At 51.7% G+C, this 20,878-nt stretch overlaps 1 protein-coding gene and 1 pseudogene across 8 annotated transcripts in view; one reads left to right on the forward strand and one right to left on the reverse strand.

Moving 5' to 3' along the window:
- ZFAT (zinc finger and AT-hook domain containing) overlaps positions 1-20,878 on the reverse strand; it is a 191,411-nt gene that overhangs the window by 8,169 nt on the left and 162,364 nt on the right. For all 8 annotated transcript variants that reach the window (XM_077847339.1, XM_077847343.1, XM_077847341.1 and 5 more), the window contains one exon: positions 18,595-18,725. In XM_077847339.1, the coding sequence (XP_077703465.1) occupies positions 18,595-18,725 (131 nt within the window). The remainder of the gene's footprint in view (positions 1-18,594; positions 18,726-20,878) is intronic.
- On the forward strand, positions 10,470-12,006 carry LOC144283349 (interleukin enhancer-binding factor 2 pseudogene; annotated as a pseudogene).

Below are 20,878 nucleotides of genomic sequence, written 5' to 3' on the forward strand. Positions count from 1 at the left end.
TGGAAGAAAGAGCTGTGTTCTTGGCTGAATCCCACAGAGGTGGCGGTGAGCAGAGAGGAGAGGCTGTTGCTAGCTGGGTATTTGACACGCCACGTTCACACACGGCAGGTGGATTACAGTAAACGAGCTTTCAAAACCACGCAGATAACCTCCCGGTGCCTGAGCCGGCCACAGGCTCGTGCCGGAGGGGCTCCGGGCCACAGAAGCTCCTCAGAAGCTCCATCACCGCAACAGACCCCTGTAATTTCAGCGCTGGCGGCACCAGAATTCCCAGGCAACCCTTGGGTTCTGTCAAACTTAGCGCATTTATTTAAACTTGGCTCCAAGCTCATAAATAAATGAGAAACAAAAGATAGATGCTTCTCTTGGCCCTAAAATGAAAAGAAACCAGAAAGACACCTATTGGGATGGCCCTGCTTTATGTGTGTTCGCCTGAGAACCCTTTGGAATGAAAATCGCAGCAAAGCACCTGCATTAGGATGCTGCCCATGGGCCAGCGCCGTCCCACGAGCCTGCTGCCCCTCGGGTGCGGGGAAGACGTTGAGCGCCTTCACGTGGGAGACTCTGGTCTGAGGGTCTCCAGGGCCAGCATCCTCCTTCGCGTTTTCAGGGGTAACAAACCCCTCTGCCACTTCTAGCCACTACGGGAAAGACAGCTTTGCGCCAGGCATCCTTCACACCTCCCAGCCACCTTTAAATACACTGAACCAAGTTCTGGTTTATTAAACCGAGTCTGGGGGAGCAGCCCTCTCTCAGATGTTACTAATGCCCTTAAAAGGGAGGGCGCCTGGGGCTGCAGGCCAGCGGATGAACAGAGAGGCCCTACCCACTCCCCTCTTGCTGGTGCCGTCGAGGCTCTCAGGACTTGCCGAGAGCTGGCCTCATTGCCGGCCCTTGGTGGTGCAGGGGAGGCAGACGGGCCTCAGATGCCAGTGGGAGGGTAGAGCCACCGACCACAGCATCGGCTCACAAAATGCAATAAGTGCCCGTGACGGGCTGGGCTGAGTAAGGCCAGCATGGGAGACGGGAGGAATCTAAAACAACAGCTGAACCCCCAAAAGGACGCAAACTAGAGGTGTGTAGTGTAGGTATGTGCAATGTGCGGGTGTATCTATACACGTATGTGAGCGTAGGCATATGTTTGTGCGTGTGTCAGGGTGAGGGGTGTGTACATATACACACTTGTGCATGTGTGTGTGCACCTGTCTGTGGGCAGGGGTGTGTGTGTACATATGTGAGTGTGGACATACAGGTGTCTGTATATACTTGTCCATGTGTATACAGGCAGAAGTGTGTGTGTATATGTATGTGAGTGTGGGCATATGCATGTGTGTGCATGTGTCTACAGGCAGGGGTATGCAGCTGTACACGTAGATGAGTGTGAATATGTGTGTGGGCGTGTGTACATCTGCACATGTACCTGTGTGCATGTGTCTGCGGGCAGGGGTGTGTATCTGCACATGTACATGAGTGTGAATATTTGCATGTGGGTGTGCATACATTTGTGTCCACAAGTACGGAAATGGGTGTGGAACAGCCATATATAGGTCCCCAAGATGTGTCACGCTACTTCTTTCTGTCCTTCCTGATACTTCCTGTTAGAGCAGTCTGCATCCAATGACAGGGCTTCCTTCCTTGTGGATCTGTCACTTCTCACAGTGGCCTTAACAGGTGGGCCCTTCACAGTTTCCCGAGTGTCCACAGAGTCCTCACCTCATTGAATGCTCACGCAGCACATGGCAGGAAGGAAGGCAGCCCTCTCTTTCTGAGAAGTGGCTCCCCGAGTTACTGAGACCCCACAGCTGGTAATAGGTGATCCTGGAATGTGAAGCCAGGTAGGAGCCTCCAAGGCCTACGATCTAACTACCTGTGTGCACTATTCGGGGGCTGCTTGCAACCCTCAGGATGAAGCCAAGCTCCCCAGTGGGAGAGACAAGGACCTTCCTTCCCTGACCCCATGCTCATCTTTGTTCTCGAGCACACAGGGTTTCTCTCTCACTCCTGAACTACACTTGCCTGAAGACCCACCCACTGCCTTTCCCTTGAGAATCAGGTGCCCGTCATCCAGGGAGTCCCCAGGCACCCTGAGCGAGTGCGTCCAGAGCTGACCCCGTTATAGGGAGCCTGGCCACACCTGGCAGACAGGAAACAGTGAATCCCTGTTTCTTGGATGAATCACTGAAAACATGAGTGCAGAGTACAAGTGTCAGAAATGTGCTGCCTTTGGGACGCCTGGGTGGCTCAGCGGTTGAGCATCTGCCTTTGGCTCAGGGCGTGATCCCAGAGTCCCGGGATCCAGCCTGCTTCTCTCTCTGCCTGTCTCTGCCTCTCTCTCTGTGTCTCTCATGAATAAATAATCTTTTTTTTTAAAAAAAGAAAGAAACATGCCACCCTTGCTCAAAACCCACCAAATACAGCAGAGCTGACTGCAAAGGTGCCTCAGTCAGACAGTGCCAGTCACAGGGAGGAGCCACAGCCGGGGACACGGGTGAGGCCCCGTAGAAGCCTGTCTCTCCAACTGTGCAAGGTCGCCAAAGGCAGCCACTGTGCACCAGGCTGTATCATGGCTCAAGGGGACGTTTCAGTACCGAGCCAGGGCCGGTGGCCTTGCCTTGCTTGGGTCCTGCTGTGCCCGCAGGCTTGTGGCCCAGTGGAGGCAGGGGATGGGGCACTGGTCCTGGACACACAGGGCAGGGCGGTTTCCTGACAGAGTCGGCCCTGGCCCCGAACACCGTGTGAGTCCCAGACTGCAACGCCTTCCCAGGTCCCTTCCACTGGAAGAACTTTCAGACTCTGGCGTGGTAAGAAGAGAGGGCTGCAGGGAAAAACCCAAATACAACCAAACAAAGAGAATGAAACGCAAGACCGCAGCCCATTCTTGCAGGTGGAACGTTCCTCTGTGTATGTTTAAGCTCTGAGGAAGAAGCCTCATTTTTCTCAGTAATTGGGGTTTCACTCACCGCTTAAATTATAACCAACCGAGCAAGAGCTTCCTCTAGCATTCCCAAAAGGGGGGGCTGGAAGACCCACGTCAGGGTAAGCACGCGAGCTCGTGCCCTAGGGTAGGTGTGGTGTTGTGCATGTCAGAAACAAAGGGATGATGGTAAATACGGTCCCAAATTTATAGAGGGAAGAAATGGTATAAATGGATGTGGCTTATAGAAAAGTGTCATAAATTTCCAACTCTAGAAATATGCATGGAGCTACAGGACCAAAGGAAGGGTATTATGTGCAAGAAACTTGTGGCCACATCAAAAGATATTCACAGGCAGGAGAAACCGTTCCATGCATCACTGAAGATTTAAAGCCTTTCAAAAAGTACAAAATGCACAGCAAGGGAGGAAGGCCGTGATTCATCCTTCCTGGGGAGACAGCACAATGCCTCCCCTCCGCCCTATTTTTCTCTGGGTTGTAAGTAGACAGTAGATACTCTTTCTTTCCAGAAAATACTGATCCTATAAACAGTCCAAAGCCCAGGCTGTAAAGACTGCTCGCTGCAGGCAGTCTCTGCCATCCCCCCGGGGGGAGGGGGGGCTGGCTCCGGAGGCACTGCGGGGCTGGAGGGTTCACCCAGGGCAGCCGGTTCTGAGGCCCGAGGGCCCGCCTGCAGGGAAGTGAAGGGGCCAACTCCCTTCACAGTGACACAGGCACCTGGAAACGACAGAGAGACGCCCCCACTGACCCCACACCTATTGCAGGATGAGCCTAAGTTTAGTGTGTTGGCCAAATCCACTCCCCTGCAGATGGGGTGAGAGAGATGCCGGGGCAGCAAAAACGGCTAAGACATCTGATCTTTCTGGAATTCCTCAAAGGTCCAAGTACAGCTTAAGTGTGGTCTCCGCAGTCAACTGAAGCAGAAGGGATCCTTCTCTTGGAAACTGGTAAAATGGGGCGGACGACGTGCTCTCTCAAAGCGCAGGGGAGAAGTACAGGGTGACAATGGGGCTGGGGCTGGCACAGGGCAGGCGGTCACGGGTGGCGCTCCCACGGCCAGCAGGTGCCGTCCCCCCGGGGCGGGGATGTGAGGCCCCGCCGAGTCCCCTCCCAGCGTCCCCTCCCAGCCCGCGCCCGCGCAGCACCCGGCCTCTAGCCCGCTCAGTACGCACCGCACTTGAATTATTCAGGAGCCGCCCTGAAGCTGGACGCAAACAGGACCCGGGCGCACGCACCGTGACGGGGAGGGTGAGGCAGCAGCTTCGGACTGCCTGGGAAGACCTGATATTTAGACAAGTTTCCTGCGTATGAGGCTTTACTTTCCTGACCTTTAAGCACACGTGTATCGGCCAGGGGGCCACGCTCCTCCTTATGAGCCTCGCCCCTGCCTGGGAGCCTGCCCCGGATGGCACCTCTCAGGGTCTCCCCTCACCCAAGTCCCTCTGCTGGGCTCCGAGGACACACCCCTCGGCGTGTCGCTCAGGGGAGGAGCCCTCCCCCCTCCCTGGGTTTTCTCACCACCACCCAAGCAACCATCCTTGCAGGCCCTGGACTTCCTCAGTGCTGACCTGACAGGCCGGACAGGGACGTGGTGACGGGACCGAGCCCGGCCGTGCTCTGCCACCCTGAGGCCCCTGCTCCGTGCTCGGAGGCACCTGGCTTCTCTCCTCAGCGCACGCAGACCCTCCGAACCCCCCGATCCGTGGCCTCTAGCAGTTTCCCTGGCCTCAGCCAACGCCCTGCGGCCTCCACAGAACCGGGCGGACACGGAAAGCCGAGGGCAGCCGCCGCCCTCACCAAGGAAGACTAACTCCCAGGTGTGCTGCGTTTCCGCACAGCGTTCTGAAACCATTCCAGGCACGCATCAAACTCCCCCAGGTGCGTTCATCAGTAGCAGAAGGGATCCAGGAACAGAAACAGGAACTGCATCCGTCATACTCTGGGCACCGGGGCAGCTTTGAGAGTCACACGCCCCTCCCTGCTGTTTGTACTCGTCTCTTGAGTATGAAAATCTGCAAACTGTGGCTCTCACGTCTGTGCCCCTTCTGTCAGAGCCCCTCCCCCAGCTCCCCTTTACTTTAAGCAAGTGTCCACACGGTATCCTCAGCCCTCACCAGGGCCCTCGCTACTGGAATCACTCAGAATGCCTCAGCGGCAGGGGGTGGGAAGGGGGTCAGGGTGTTCCCAGCCCCAACCACATTAATCTACATGATGCAACTGTCTGGACCGAGGAACAAGCTCTCCTCCAACAACTTGGGACTCCTAACACCCAGCACAGGGCCTAGACAGCTGAGCTAGTACCTGTTTGCTGGGAAGAAACTTCCAGAAGCAGAAACAGCTACAGCTGAATTCCACACACACACAAAAGGGACAAGGAGCTACGTGACTCCTAGGACAGGAGCTGCAATATACTGAAGACTTCATCATGTGCCAGGCACACTGCCAAGTGCTGCACGTGCATAATCACATGTAATCGGTACATCAGCCCCATGACACGGCCGGGGGCGACCCTGCTGAAGTGGGCTTCTCAGGACACAACCTGTGAGCTTGCATCCGGAGAGGCCACGTCTCAGGGGCCTGCAGTCCCCCCGGCTGCTCACTGTAAGTCACGTCAAAGGCATCCTGAGTCCACCCTGCTCAGACGTCCAACATCAGATCCTCCATTCAGGATTCTAAGCACTCAGGAAGTCTCCAAACATGCGGGGCCCCTGGCTAAGGGCTGGAGATGCCACAGTGGAAAGAGAGCAAACCCCACTCTCCCCGAGACCATTAGATGCAGAAGGCAAAGGCATGAGTACACACAGACTAGGACATGGTCTGTGACAAAGGCCCCAAGAACGGTAGGCGTGGGGCATCCTCCACACACCTACCTCCCAGCTTCTCTGCTGCTGGAGGGACAGGAGCGCTCCGGCCCCCTGCCCAGGCTCAGCCCCTGGGTACTAACTCCTCTTCTACTTCCCTAGCTGGAAGAAGGTCCACAGTCTGACCACAGGTTCCGGTGACTGTCCCTGACAAGCCCACAAGGCTGGGCTCCCGCATCGAGCATCTGCTTTTCCATGGAAGCTGCTTCTCTCAGATCTCCCACTTCCCACGATCACTGTGGGCAGAGCAGGATGGCCACACAGCCACCCACTTCCCTCCAGCTACAGATGGCAGGAGTGGGGGTGAGGCTGAGGCCGCTCCGGGGGAAGCAGGAAGGCCACCGACACCTCCAGGCCTTCACTCCGACCGGGGTCCTGCGGTGTGTGGTGCTGCTGGCCTGCCTGATGCGAACTCCCCTTCACTTCTCATCTGCATTCGGGGATGGCGCTCACTTCCTAATGCTGCCCAACAAAGGACCACAACGGGAGTGGCCTAAAACACAAAGACACAAATCCTTCTAATCTCACTGAGGTCTGCCACCAGGTGAGGAAGCTCTCCACTTTCAAGGGCTCAAGGGACTAGATGAGGCCTACCTAGCTATGCTTCCTACCTCAAGGTCAACTGCGCCATCTAAAGACACAGTCAGGGGATATGGCTCATCCTATCCACAGGTCCCAGGGAATGTCTGATGTGGACCTGAGAAGTCAGAGAGGGCTGAGAGCGTGGCCCTGCAGCTGGCCCAGAACAACGGGAAGTGAGCCTGGTGCAGAGCAGAGGCTAGTGATGAGTGCTCTGGGCAGAGGGCACCAAGGTGGGAACAGAGGATCAGCAGCGGAGCCCAGCAGGCAGCTGCACAATAAGCAAGGCGGTGAAGGGAGGCAGGAGGGCCAGACCGCGATAGGGAGGCTGCAGTGAAGTCCTATTCCCAGTCTACTGGAGACTTCCCAAGTTACTGGAGGGTTTTCAGTGAGGGATGCTGGAATCTGGCTTACATTTCGGAGAGCTCGCTCTGTGTGCTACTGGATCTTAGAGCAGCAGGTGTGAAGGGAAGATCTGTAAACCAGGGTGGGGAGGCTGACGGTTCAGAGCAGAGCTTCTCAGACTACCACGCACACGAATCAAGGGGGACCAGGGTAGTGGTAACGTGCGGTCTGGTCTGATTTGGGAGGTCTGGGGGGAGCCGGACCCTCTGTGTTTCTAACAAGCTCCCTGAAGCCGATGCCACTGGTCCAGGGATCACGTCTGGAGCAGCAGCTGCTTCCACGGAGGTGGCAGCCATGGGACACGGGGACATGTGAGCTGTGTTGTGGGTGGAGATCCTGCAGCAAGGCAAGGACCTGCTGACAACCATATGTGGGGGTAACACGGACCCCCTGGTTTCAGGCCGGGCACGGGAGTGTAGAATATGCACTTGTAGGATGGGGAAGAGGACAGAGATGGGGGGAGAGGGCTGTGAGGTCCCAAGTGCTTGTTCAGGGGAACTCCTCCCAGCAGGATGGAAGCCACTGCTCCAATGGGAATGAAAAGTGGAACCGGCTGGTGGCAGCACCGCCCCAGGGACAAGCTCCTTCAGATGGGGCCTCCAGCTCTGGCTCCCTCGTTTCGGGGTTTCTGCAGCCCAGGCTTTGCCGCAAACCTGCGATGGAGTGAGTGATCTCAGCTGGCCAGGGCAAGCAGCAGAGATGGGAGAGGTCCCATAACACCCACCTGGCCCGGCCCAGGCTGTGGACCAGGAAATGGGCACCCAGCTAACAGGGATCGACTCAACAGTATTAAAACTCAAAGTAGGATCCTGCAAATAGCACCAACCAGGTTCCAGCTTCCCAGGGCCCAACAGCAGGAACACCAGGGTTTAGGGAAAGGAAGAGAAAAGAGAAGAGAAGTTCAACAGAGTGACCTCTCTAGGCTAGCTAAAGATGCTCTATAAGAAAAAGAGGACCAGAACGAAATCGGGAAACTTCTATTCACTATTTTTTCAGACAATTTCCCACATGGCCACAGGAGGATCAAGGTACTTATTTTTACTTTAAAATTTCACAAAGAAGTAGAATTTTCTATCACTACCAGAGGATAAAGGAGCTCAGCAAGTAATAAGAGAGATGGGAACAAGGATGCAATTTTTCCTATCATCCACCGGAAATCAGGGCAAAGACCGACGTGTCTGAAAGAAGTTTTATTTAAAACAAGGAAAGAGAAAAGATTCAAATAGCTACGGGAGCAGTAAGGAAGGCTTACAAAGGACAGGAGCTGGCATTAAGTGACAAAGGAGAGTAACCCACTGCCAAGCCCCTGAAGGAATTGTTTGTCCCTGGGTTTACCTAGTGAAGGTCGCCATTCAGCGGCGGCAGAACAATGTTCTATGAGGAACGTGAACTACAAAAGTACTGGGAGAGGCTACCTGTGTGTATAATTAGAAGCTTGATGTAATTAGAATTGGCAGGGCCCCAGGATGAAATAAATTGTACCTCCAAGTTCTTTAGGCAAGAAGCAAGCTGCACTAACCAAGGCATGCTGTTGATGAATGGTTCTCATGGTAGGGGGATGATAAGGGGAAAAACTAAAAAAGAAAGTAGTCTGTGTCACTTCGTATTTCCATAAAGCTCAAAAGGAGAATAAAAGATCAAGGATGTCTATGCGGATTGGAGGCACGGACCAGCGTCCTAACGGAGTCTGGTGTTGGACTAAGGGCTGGGAAGCACAGTGCACACGTATGCTCTCGGCCCCTGCAACCCCGCAAGAAGTGTGATCGCCTATGGAAGACCCAGGATGCCCTTGCACGGGCCTGCCAGGGGCCTTTGAGTCCATCCTGATTGTGATTACGCTACAGAACCAGTAAGCAGAGAAGAGATGTGACGCTCCCGTCACACGGCGAGGAGTAACACGACGCACAAGCAGCTACACGTACCATCGGTTCTTCTAATGTCATATATACCTATTCCTAGTCCTCTGGGAAGATACCTGAACCACGACAATGGCAGAACCACCACGACGGGAAAGTAGAACCAACAACACGAGTGAAGACGCCAGGCTTTCACTGCGGCAGAAAAGAAGGAAACTCCGCTATTGTATTGTCTCAGGCCCTCGGGCAAAGGAACCCGGAGAGAGGGCTCTGAAGGGGAGAGGAGAGAACAAAGAGGAGCTGTGAGAGGCTCCTGTTACTCCCACGAGGACGGCACTGAACTCAGGGAGGGGTCTGCTCACCGTTAGAGTGAAAAGGTGCCTCCCAAGGTTACGAGAACTTAGGCGGGTAACAAAACAGGAAGGGCTTCTCCTGGTCCCTCCTGAGGGGAGGACGAGGGGAGAGATCTCAACTCAGTCCCCTTTACGACACGCAGATGGCCCCTATCTTCTGTGACCTTTAAAGGACTGCAAGAGTCTCCGCGATTCTGCGGTCAGCTCTCTTGCTGTGCAGTTCGACAATCAAATTAAGAGAATGCAGTGACTGTTTTTGAAAGAACACTGAAAAGAGATCTTGCAGGCCTCACAGGAGACACTTTCCGGATCCCTCTCTCTTATTTTGCCACAAACATTATGAAACGCTCAGCCTCCACCCCCAGAAGAGGAGGCCAATTCTGGGCTCCCCTTCCAGCAGGATCACAGGGTGCGAGGCTTCTGCCTACCAGAGGCCGCACTGGAGAAGCGCCTTCTGCAGACCTAGCTTCTCCCACCAGATGCCCTTGTGCACATGGACGCCATGAAAGGGCATCAGGAGACCAGATGGCTCAGGGCCTCCAATAAACACTGGGCCGGCTGGACCTGTGCTTCCTTGCAAACAGGCAAGTGGTGTACGTGGTTGGCCATAGCTGTGGACTGCGTTTCCTTGCAAAGATAATGAACTGCGAATAACAAGGAGCAATTCTAGGGCTGGCTGGCAACCAACACATGTCTGACAGCAAGAATGCTACCAAAATTGCCTCTCAGGCTAAGCGCTGTGCACGGAGCCCGTGGAGGCTCTGCATGCTCCTCTCCTCCCGATTGACACATCAGCTTCACCCACCAGCGCCAACCACCACGGGGGACCTGCCCAGAGATGTCAAAGGGCATGGGGAAGCAGCTTGGAGAAGCTGGAGCACTTTGGACAAATCTGGAATTTCCACTTTTGTTTGTTTCTTAAATCAGCAGTTATGGCATGAGCCTTTGGGGTTTTGAACAAGATTATGGCAGCGTAATTCTGCACCATGCCAGGCCAATGGTCTGCATGGGGGAAGTGGGCAGGGTGCCTGCAGGTCTGAGCCAGTCTTCACTGCTCCTTTCAGATGTTTCCCCGCCACTGGGGCAGTGGCTGACAGCTTGGAAGCATCCAGCACATTGAGGGAGAATAATGAACAGAAGAGAGGCAACTCTAGGGTTCAGCGGACCAGGAATAAGGAGTGGGTGCACCAGCCCCGGACCCAGAGGACTCCTGGGCTGTAAGGATGATGCTTGCTTGGTATGTACAGGGATACGGTCCTGCCAACAGAGAACTGCTAATCATAGTCACTAGTGAAACAGTCACTCAATGGGAGGAGGTACCATAAGAATGATCTAGTCGCTCTTGACCTGGGGACTAAAGTGGAATGCTGGTGCTCAGTAGAGAACCCTTGGGGTCAGTGTGGTCCTGCCAACCTCTAGTCAACTGTGACCCCCTCAAGAACCTGCAGGATGGGGCTCATTCTAAAATCCTAAACTGGAGGGTGGCTTCCATTGTTCGGGGCTTAGGGCGCCATGAGGGGTGACCGAGGATGAGGGCGCGGCGGGCGCTTCGGGTCCCGAGGAGGCCCAGGAGGCGGGTTCCGGCCGTTTGTGCCACATATTCCATTTGATTTCTATCTGTGTGAGATGGCTTTCCCCCGGGTCAAGCCAGCGCCTGACAAAACTTCGTTCAGTGAGGCCTTGCTGAAGAGGAATCAGGACCTTGCTCCTAATTCTGCTGAACAGGCATCTATCCTTTCTCTGGTGACAAAAATCAACAATGTGATTGACAATTTGATTGTGGCTCCAGGGACATTCGAAGTGCAAATTGAAGAAGTGCGACAGGTGGGATCCTATAAAAAAGGAACAATGACTACAGGACACAATGTGGCTGACCTGGTGGTAATCCTAAAGATTCTGCCAACATTGGAAGCTGTTGCTGCCCTAGGGAACAAAGTTGTGGAAAGCCTGAGAGCACAGGATCCTTCTGAAGTTTTAACCATGCTGACCAATGAAACTGGCTTTGAGATCAGTTCTTCTGATGCTACAGTGAAGATTCTCATTACAACAGTGCCACCCAATCTCCGAAAACTGGACCCAGAACTCCATTTGGATATCAAGGTGTTGCAGAGTGCCTTAGCAGCCATCAGACATGCCTGCTGGTTTGAGGAAAATGCTTCTCAGTCCACAGTTAAAGTTCTCATTAGACTGCTGAAGGACCTGAGGATTCGTTTTCCTGGCTTTGAGCCACTCACACCCTGGATCCTTGACCTACTCGGGCACTATGCTGTGATGAACAATCCCACCAGACAGCCTTTGGCCCTAAATGTGGCATACAGGCGTTGCTTACGGATTCTGGCTGCAGGACTGTTCTTGCCAGGGTCAGTGGGAATCACTGACCCCTGTGAAAGTGGCAACTTTAGAGTACACACAGTCATGACTCTGGAACAACAGGACATGGTGTGCTATACAGCTCAGACTCTGGTCCGTATCCTCTCACATGGTGGTTTTCGTAAGATTCTTGGCCAGGAGGGTGATGCCAGCTATCTTGCTTCTGAAATATCTACCTGGGATGGAGTGATAGTGACACCTTCAGAAAAAGCTTATGAGAAGCCACCAGAGAAGAAGGAAGGAGAAGAAGAGGAGGAGAATACGGAAGAACCACCTCAAGGAGAGGAAGAGGAAAGCATGGAGACTCAAGAGTGACCTTCCTTTCTCTTCACCCCCTTTCTTGTCCAAGGGGAAGACTGCAGCCTAAGTTAACTGCTCCTGGCTTTAATAAGGGGGCATTTCTGAGGGATAGAGGAGACAGGAAGTGTCATTCCACTGGGTTCTGATTGGCTCAGTAGCCAGAAGTCTTCCATTTATGACATATGCCATCCATGTATAGTGAAACAATACCAGCCTTTCTCCTAAGACTTCAGAAAACCCAGTTCTTGAAAACCTCTCCAACCAGTACTTTGTTGATGAAATGTTGTGAACTGTTAAGTGTCTGGATTTTTTTTTTCCTAAGAAAAATGATTAAAATACTTCCTAGTAGGGCTAAAAAAAAAAAATAATTAAAAAAAAAAATAAAATCCTAAACTGAAATACCAACTGTGAGAGAAATACACACCTACCAAAGATGTATACTTTCCAGAAGCTGCCAAATCTCCCCCAAATCTATAAATCAAAGTCATCTCTATAACAACTTATTTATTTCAGTGAATAATTACCTGGAGTACAACGGCCTTCCACTGACAAAGAGGACTTCACACCCTTAAGTGCAACATGTGCGATGGCTAATTTCATGTGTCAGTGTGACTGGGCCACGGGGTGCCCAGATATTTGGTCAAACATTATTGTGGGTGGTTTCCGTGAGGGTGTTTCTGGATGAAATTAATATTTAAGTTAAAGCAGACTGCCTTTCTTAATGTGGGTGGGCCTCACCCAATCAGTCAAAGCCTGACTAGAACATCCCTGAATACGGGAATTCCTCCTGCCTGCTTACCTTGGAGATGGGACATTGGGTGGGTTTTCTTCCCTGGCCTTTGGACCCCAGTTAAAATGTCAGCTCTTCCTGCGTTTTGAGCCTCCTGGCTTTCAGACCGGAACATCACTTCTGGTTGTCTGGCCTTCAGACTCAGATGAACTATACTTTCAGCTCTTCGGTCTCCAACTTACAGACTGTAGATCTCAGGATTTGTCAGCCTCCATAATTGGTGAGTCAATTCCTTACAATAAATCTCTGTATGCACGTATCCACGGGCACACGCACACCCACAGACACAGCACTGGTTCTGTTTCTCTAGACAATGCTACAACAACACGCTTTCTCATCAGGTCTCGACAGAGTAGAAATAGTAACTGAGTCACAGAGAGGTGAGCTGGGCAACGCATATGCCACTGGACAGTCTCACCTGGACTAACCCTAGGACAGGTGGGTCCCTGTACACAGGGAAAGGCCCCAGTCGTTCATGCACGGCACATGAACTGAAAGGCTACTGGTTTTCAAAAGCAAACAGATGAATGAATAACACACATCAACGCCACCTGCAGCTCAGCGATCTTCTCCCAGATGGAGCCTCCCTCACCCCCGGAGGCTGATACCCCACAGTGCACCCAGCTCCTCACACTGATGTTTAGGGGTCATCCTCAACAATAATAAACACACTTTAACTCAAAAGGACCCACATCATAAAAACGCCCTGTTCAATCACCCTGACCTTCATAAAAGGAAGATGCTGAGTGATTATAAAGTCTCCTTACTATTCACAGACAAGCACAGGAGAAAGGGGCATGGTGCCCACGCTGGCCTGGGGGACCCGGCTCTGGAGGCTGTGCCCAGTGTCAGTGACAGTCTCAGGGAGGACACGGATGGCAGGCATGCTCAGTGCAGATTCTCTATTTGGGTTCTGTGACTAAATGGAAGGACTTGAAAACTGTGGTATCTTAAAAATGCCAACATGCCTTCAAGAGGGTAACACCGGTCAAGAAGCCCATAGTGAAAGGACATCTGGCTCTGAGAAGTGACAGGAAACTGAGGGCTGGCCTCTGAGCCGAGGCTAAGGAGCCTTCTGGGCTGCGACTCCCCTGTCACCGCTTGGTGGTTACAACAGGGCCCAAGGTTTAACTGAAGTGGGGTCTCAACGGCCACCTCCGCCTGTTCAGTCACCCAACCCCATGCACCAGCTCCTGCTCCCACCTCTGCCTGGAGCCCTGCGCCATCCAACTCCCAGCTACCCTCCAGGATGCCATTCAGGCACCACTGATGAAGCCCTCCCTGCCCAACACACGCCCCCACCCCAGACCCAGGGTCAAGATGGGCTTGGAGCCCCTGGTGCTCCCCTAGCACCCTCGGGGCACTGGCCCACCTCCCCAAGGCATACATTACCGCCTGCCGAAGGTCTTGACTGGTTCTGCTGGTTCTTTCTTCCCCCTTTCACCTCTAACACACTGTTATTTATCATATGTACGTGGATTAGCTCTCTCCCTCAATTAGAAGGCGGTCAGCTCCTCAAGTGTACCATCTACCTTTCCTGTTCACTGAAATACCCTGAGAGCCAAGAGCAGCACCTTGCTGATAGAAGCAGCTCAGCGGGTGTTTGCTGAATAAAAGAGTAAGTAATTTCCCTCGCCAGGCCACCTGCCTTTTGGGAGCAAGACCTGTATTAACGCCAGAACCCAGAGTGACAAGCAGAATAATGCCCCTACCCCAAAGATGTCCATGTCCTAATCCCCAGAATTTGAGAATGTTACCTTGCACGACAAAGGGGACTTTGTGGATGTGATCACACATCCCGAGATGGGAAGATTATCCTGGATTATCCAGGTGGGCATCACGTAATCACGAGGGTCCTTGTGAGAGGGAGACAGGAGGGTCGGCCTGAGAAAAGGTGAGGAAGCAGAGGCCAGAACGCGGAGATGTGAGAAGCGCTCACCCTCCCTTGCTGGCCCTGAAGACGGAGGGTTAGGGAATCTGAGCCAGGGGATGCCGGGGGTCTCTAGGAGCTGGAAAGGGCGAGAAAGAAATCCTCAGAAAGAATGCAGCTGTCGATGCCTTGATTTTAGCCCAGTGAAATCCATCCTAGACTTCTGATCTCCAGAATCATTAGACAATAAATCTCTGTGGTTTTGAGCCACTAAGTCTGCGGAAATTTGTTGCAGTTGCCAAAGAGGAGCTATGGCACCCAGGAGGGGGCACACAGTGAGGGGTGGGAGAAGTCTGCTAAGCGGATGCTGCGGACCAGTAAAGAAAATGTTGGTCTCGAAAATAAATTTCCGTCCACAAGAACAGCAAAGAGCAATTTAAGCCATGAGGCAGGAAGGTGGTGGGGCTGTATCTCTCTTTTTCCTTTAAAATAACTAACTTTGACTCAGAGATGCCCATGATTTTCCTGCGCTGGTAGGTCTTAGGCTTCATCCACATAAGGCAATTTTCTTAATCAAAGATAAATTTCCTCCTCATAAAACCTTAAAGCAAGATTTAACAAAAAGAAAAGAGGGACGCCTGGGTGGCTCAGTGGTTGAGTGTCTGCATTTGGCTCAGGTCATGATCCTGGGATCAAGTCTCACATCGGGCTCCTTGAAGGGAGTCTATGTTTCCACCTCTCTCTGTGTCTCTCATGAATAAACAAACAAACAAACAAACAAAAGAAAGAAAGAAGGAAGGAAGGAAGGAAGGAAGGAAGGAAGGAAGGAAGGAAAGAAAGAAAGAAAGAAAGAAAGAAAGAAAGAAAGAAAGAAAGAAAGAAAGAAAGAAAGAAAGAAACCAATTTATTTCATGAAAACTGTCTGGTCTTTACAAATGCACGACTAGTTGCACTCAGAGCTCCTGTGTGTTTCTCTGGGCCCAGCTGGTGCAGGGCCTGTACGGACTCGTCTTTCTGAATCTCCAAAATGCTCGATCCCCATGAATTTGTTTCTAATGCTGACACCTGAGAAAGTGACATGACAGGAAATCATTAAGGTCAGGTTCTGTGTCCCACTGAAAATTTAAACGGCCTGAATTATGGGCTGAGTCTCTTCCACGTCTCATTTAAAAATAAGAAGAAAGCAACCTAAGAAACTGTATTTTTTTCTCAGCTCTTTGCTTCCAAACACCCCCAGCCTACCACCCACCCAGCCTGCCATTAGTTTCATCCTGGAAACATCCAGAAAGATTGGAAAATTGATCCTTTTCAATTACCACTGATAAATTTTCATACAGAAAAAAAAAAAGATCCTTTTCAATTAACATTTATATATCAGGAAAAAGTAACATCATGAACGGAGCATATTAGCTATTGTTTCACACGGGAAAGAAATCTTGAAACTTAAACATCCAGAACCGATTCATACACAACCTAGAATTTGTTTTTGGCCTTGTGGAAGATAGGTACAAACTGGAAAGCTTTAAAAGTTCTCAAAATATGCTATCTAGTAGTAATCTGAAAACCTTGCTTTCTGCAATACATACTTTACGACAACATGTCCTCACATTTTTCTTTCCCGTTCGGGTCTTACAGGATATAATGAGAGAATCAAAACCTAAAACCCACAGCACACTCCATCCTACATAATAAACGTCTACTGAGCAGCTACTACATGTGCTGTTCTGGGTTGGAGCAAGATGAAACCCCCAGCACCAAGATGCCCCCCATGTGGTGAAGGAAGGGCAGGCATTCGATGCCAGCAGGTACGCTAGAGTTCACACTCAAGTGGCTTAGGCATGCTCATTCAGCAGATGTAATCCCTCTGCTGAAAAATCCTAAACCAGACTCTAATTAAAGAAAAAAAAAATCAAAACTAATTTCTCCAATAAAAATAGTTGTCTTTATATTTAAATGATGGGACAAGTGAATTCAGAGGGCATTCTTTCACACATTGCAACCCCTCTGCCAAAGGAGCAGGTGTTTGCTGTCTACCTGCACCCCCCACCCCCCCACCCCGCCCCGGCCCAGCCACCCGCCCATCCACCCGTCCCCCATCCATCAGGTACCAACAGCCCCAGTGCGCAAGGTTGCTGGGCCAGGCACACAGGATGAGGACTAGGACACAAGCTCTGGCAAACATTGCTAAACATGGTGGCTCCAGACTGTGTTAAATGCTGACGCTCCTCCTAGCCCCATGTTTTCAATAAACCACAACATTTTCTACAGGACGCCACTGTTTTCTGCTACAGCAAGCACATTGTACCTGTTTACAGTGGTCAGACTGGATGCTTATCTGCTTCCTCCCGTGTCGTGCTGTCAGCCTAACGCCTCGAAGCACATCGAAGCTGTATCCCAAACCGGCAACCTCATGTATCACTGCACTGCCTGTGATACTCAATAAATCATGTCCCTCAGCAGTGGCAAATCACAATCGCTGGCACCTTCCCATAATTCTTGGAAGAATTTGGCAGGTATGAAACGTGCAAAAGCTCCCCTGACGCCATCCCAGTCACACCCTTCCTGATGTGCCAGGTCCGGCTCAGGACTCCCATGTCCCAGTGTGGAGGAGCTGGTTTTTTTTTTTTTTTTTTTTTTTTGAGGAGCTGTTTTGGAAGAGATTTAATAAGACAAGAAAGACTGCAGTCTAGTAAATACACAGGAAAGCCCAAAGCGTGGTTAGCATGGACGCATCCGAGTCTGCTCCCGGCCAGTCGGCAGCAGGCCACTGCAGACTGAGACACCCGGTCCCACTGCTTTCCGGGCTCTTCTTGAGAGAACCACACTAACAGAGGAACGCTTCTAGGACACACAGTCCCAACATTCATCTACATGTGCTGAGTCTCACCGGCGGATCGGGAAATCCAGACTTGAACCAGAATGTACTAATTCCCCAGAAAATTACTTAATCTGGATTGCAGGAATTGTGTTGTGCCCTGGGCATACCTGGGTGGGGACAGTGGTGGAGACAGCTTGGGAAGTCCTTCTGATTCATCCAAGGGACGCTGCTGGGGACACAGCACTCGGGTCCCCATGGGAGAGCCACACTAAGAAATATCCTTCTCGTTAGCGCCAAGAACACCTACCCCTCTCATGAAGTTCACGGCTCCATATGTCCCTGTTTACTATTGTAAAATCTGGTACCAAATGCACAGCCGACCCTACGTACCTCCCGTAAGACATGCCTCTGCTCAAACATCTGCCCCAACACCACTTTATAAAATATCCCCCAAGCGTGCTCCCCGGCCCACACCCCTCTCCTTGTTTTACTGTCCCTCACTGCACCTGTTCACCACTGGACATCCTTTGTGTCTCACTCGTTCATTTGTGCTTTATCCTTTTCCCACGAGAGAGTGACCGTGGTGACAGCAGACGCTGGTCCCCTCCTGGACGCCCAGAAACACTGCCTGGCGGGTGTGGGCGATTGCTAAGTACTTCCTGAATGAATGACTCCAAGAACGGGTAACTGTACAACTCTATGGTCTGCATTTCAACTTTCTCTGTGAACTTGAACTTTGCTTGAGTCTGATATGTTTACCGTTGTTCCCTCTTTTTAAGTATTGGTGTAAGGCAGCCTAAAGTTTTTGTAGAACAAAGCAAGAGATTAGCAGAGAGAGAGGTACAGACAGAGAAAAAGGATGATCTAATTACCAACCACACTGCATTTTAACAGCTGGTGAAGTCTCTGAGGGTAGAAGGGGAGGAAATGAGCCAAACGGTTTAACTATCAATTCAGTCAAGTAACCTTTATTCAAACACTGATCATTTTCTTCCCATAGGCTCAGTCATCGACCAGGCGACGCTGCATATTTCACGGGGCCAGTCCACTGCGAAGCCCTCCCGGCTTCTCTGGCGGCACCCACAGTTCCCACCCATTCTGCTCACCCATGTCTTTGGGACTGAGGGCTGCTTTTCATGACAGATGTGTCCAAGTGTGTCCACACCTGCTCATTTTCACACTGGGATTCTTTGGAGGGAAGTGAATGAAAGGTTTCCAGAATTTTAAAAACATATTATACCTCTCCCCTAAAACATACCACCGCCTGTGGACCTGCTGAAGCCACGCTCCCATAATAATTGGAGGCAGAGTAAGAAAATGCATGAGCCCAAGCCAATCTCCTTCTCACTCAATCCTACTGTAGGGAAACTCAGCCTTGAAAACCTACAGGGCAGGAGAAAAAGAAGGTGTGCGGCAGAGTGAAGAGCTGCTACCAAAGAGGGACAGGAGGGCCCTTACCTGTTTCACAACAGTCACTGTCCCTGGAGCCATGGCAACCACGGAGGCAACGGCTGTGGCATCATGGGCCTCGGTACCCAGCTCGATGATCTGCTGGAGGATGTTCACAGCTGTGGGGTCAAGTCGGTCACCTTACAAGGAAGAGACAAGTGGAATATCATTAAGCCCACGGTGCTGGAGGGCATGGTGCAAAAGCAGACCTCAACAGAGGCCACTGTTGGGTGGCTCCCTCTCCAGGGGTACAAGGGTTCTCCACAGTCGCTCATTTTGACAACAGAATAATCCATGTGGTACCTTTTGGTTTTAAAGTACTTCCTATAGGAATAACTTAAAGCCCCAAATGATCCTGTGAAGAGATGACACTGATGATATCAGCCCCATTTCACAGACTGCTTACCTCCACACAAAAAAGACAGGAGACTCGCCTGGGGTCACTGGGTCAGTGATGGCACAAAGCCAGAGCTCAAACCCAGATGTTCTGAATCCAAACTTGGTGACGGCAAGACTGTCTCTCAGGACAGAACCCCTGAGAAGTACCAGCGAACACTTTCAGTTGCAAAGTTAGTGTCCTGTGAGCACACACACAGTAGGTGGCCAGGGAGACTGCGCCAGATAAATTACACAAGTTATGGACAAAAACATCTAGGGATGTCTCAATTACCAAAATCAGTGGGCTTTAGAATTCCAAACCAATTTATGCTTGGGATTCTATTTTAATCGTCTCAAAAGATTGGGATCCACATCATCAGAGCAGCTACTGAGTATACCCTGGCTGCTGTCACCATCTGCTTGACCATCTGGGACTCTCCCGAACACGGCACTCTGACCCTGATCATTGACTCAATAAAACGCAAACTACTGCATGATCTCTGTGTTAGCATAAGATCACCAAGGCTCTGCCAATGCTTGCATCCTCGTGGACCGGTTTTCCGTGGGCCACATTCCCATGTGAGTCATTCAGGAAGAGACGAGGAAGGGGAGCATGATGTGTTCCACGTAGACGATAGAATGTGGCACGTGTCTAAGGCAATGATGCTGTGGGTGACGTGCATATATTCTCCATGTCCCACCCTGGCATTCCCCTACACACACACACACACACACACACTCTCTCTCTCTCTACTGAAGGGAGGGGTGTCAACTGTGCCTTGCAGCCAACCACTCTGAACATCCAAGACTAAACAAAACATTTACCTTAAAAACTTTCTGAGCTAAGTAAGGTCTAATTCCTCATGCACTTACTCCCTCAGTGACCATTTATCAAGCCTGTCACCAGGAGCGTGGCTCCCAGCAGGAATACAAAAATGTGCCTCCATCTAACATTCTCTCCCCTCCTCCTCCTTCTGGGACTCATGAGACAGATTTGTAAGCAAATCATTACCACACCAGCTTGGTCCTGTATCAGGAGGCAATCAGGGTAATGCTGCAGAAAAGTCAGGTGGGTCCCGGGCAGGTGACACGTGATCTGAACACGGAAGGCACAGGTGAGGTGGCTGGAAAAGCCATGCAGGAGTAGGGAACAGACTGTGTATCGCAGAGAACGCACGCAGCAGTGCAGGTGCAGGGAAGATAAAGGAGTGACTGGAGGGTGCCTCAGTGGCTCAGTGGCTGAGCGTCTGCCTTTGGCTCAGGTCGTGATCACAGGGTCCTGGGATCGAGTCCCACATCGGGCTCCCCAGAGGGAGTCTGCTTCTCTCTCTCTCTGCCTATGTCTCTGCCTCTCTCTTTCTCTGTCTCTCGTGAATAAATAAATTAAAATCTTAAAAAAAAAGGGGGGGGAGGGGAGCACCTGTATAGTCTGCAGGAAAGAGCAGTCTCAGAGGCAGGGTGGACAAGGGTGTGGCGCAGGGAGCCAGGACCCAGAGTGGGCGGGCCTGGCTCCATGGGCTGCAGAGTCTGAGCCAAGAGCCAAGGAGACGCACCGGAGAGGCTTCAGGAGGAGTGGGTGTGCACGTGGGGGGTGAAGGCACAGGGCTTGACCAGTTGCTGAGGCCGCCGAACACGAGCAGGGAAGCGCAGGCTGAGACAGGGCCTCGGTTCTGGGGGCCCCATTAGACAGCCTGGCCACCCCACTCCCCTCTGTGGAACCTGTCACTCTAACCAGTGCCAGCGGGGAAGCACGGTCTCCCGAGTCCCCCCACCTCAAACCCCGCAGCCCAGTGAGCCCAGCCCTGAAGTAACTGGCCCCAAGGGGTATGTTACACCAGCTTCTTACAACCTGGGCTTTAGGGGCTTTAAGAAGTGGTGAAAATGGTGATTTCCTACCTCCTGCCACTACCTGATG

Source organism: Canis aureus, chromosome 14 (assembly GCF_053574225.1).
Source record: "Canis aureus isolate CA01 chromosome 14, VMU_Caureus_v.1.0, whole genome shotgun sequence".
Lineage (NCBI taxonomy): Eukaryota > Metazoa > Chordata > Mammalia > Carnivora > Canidae > Canis > Canis aureus.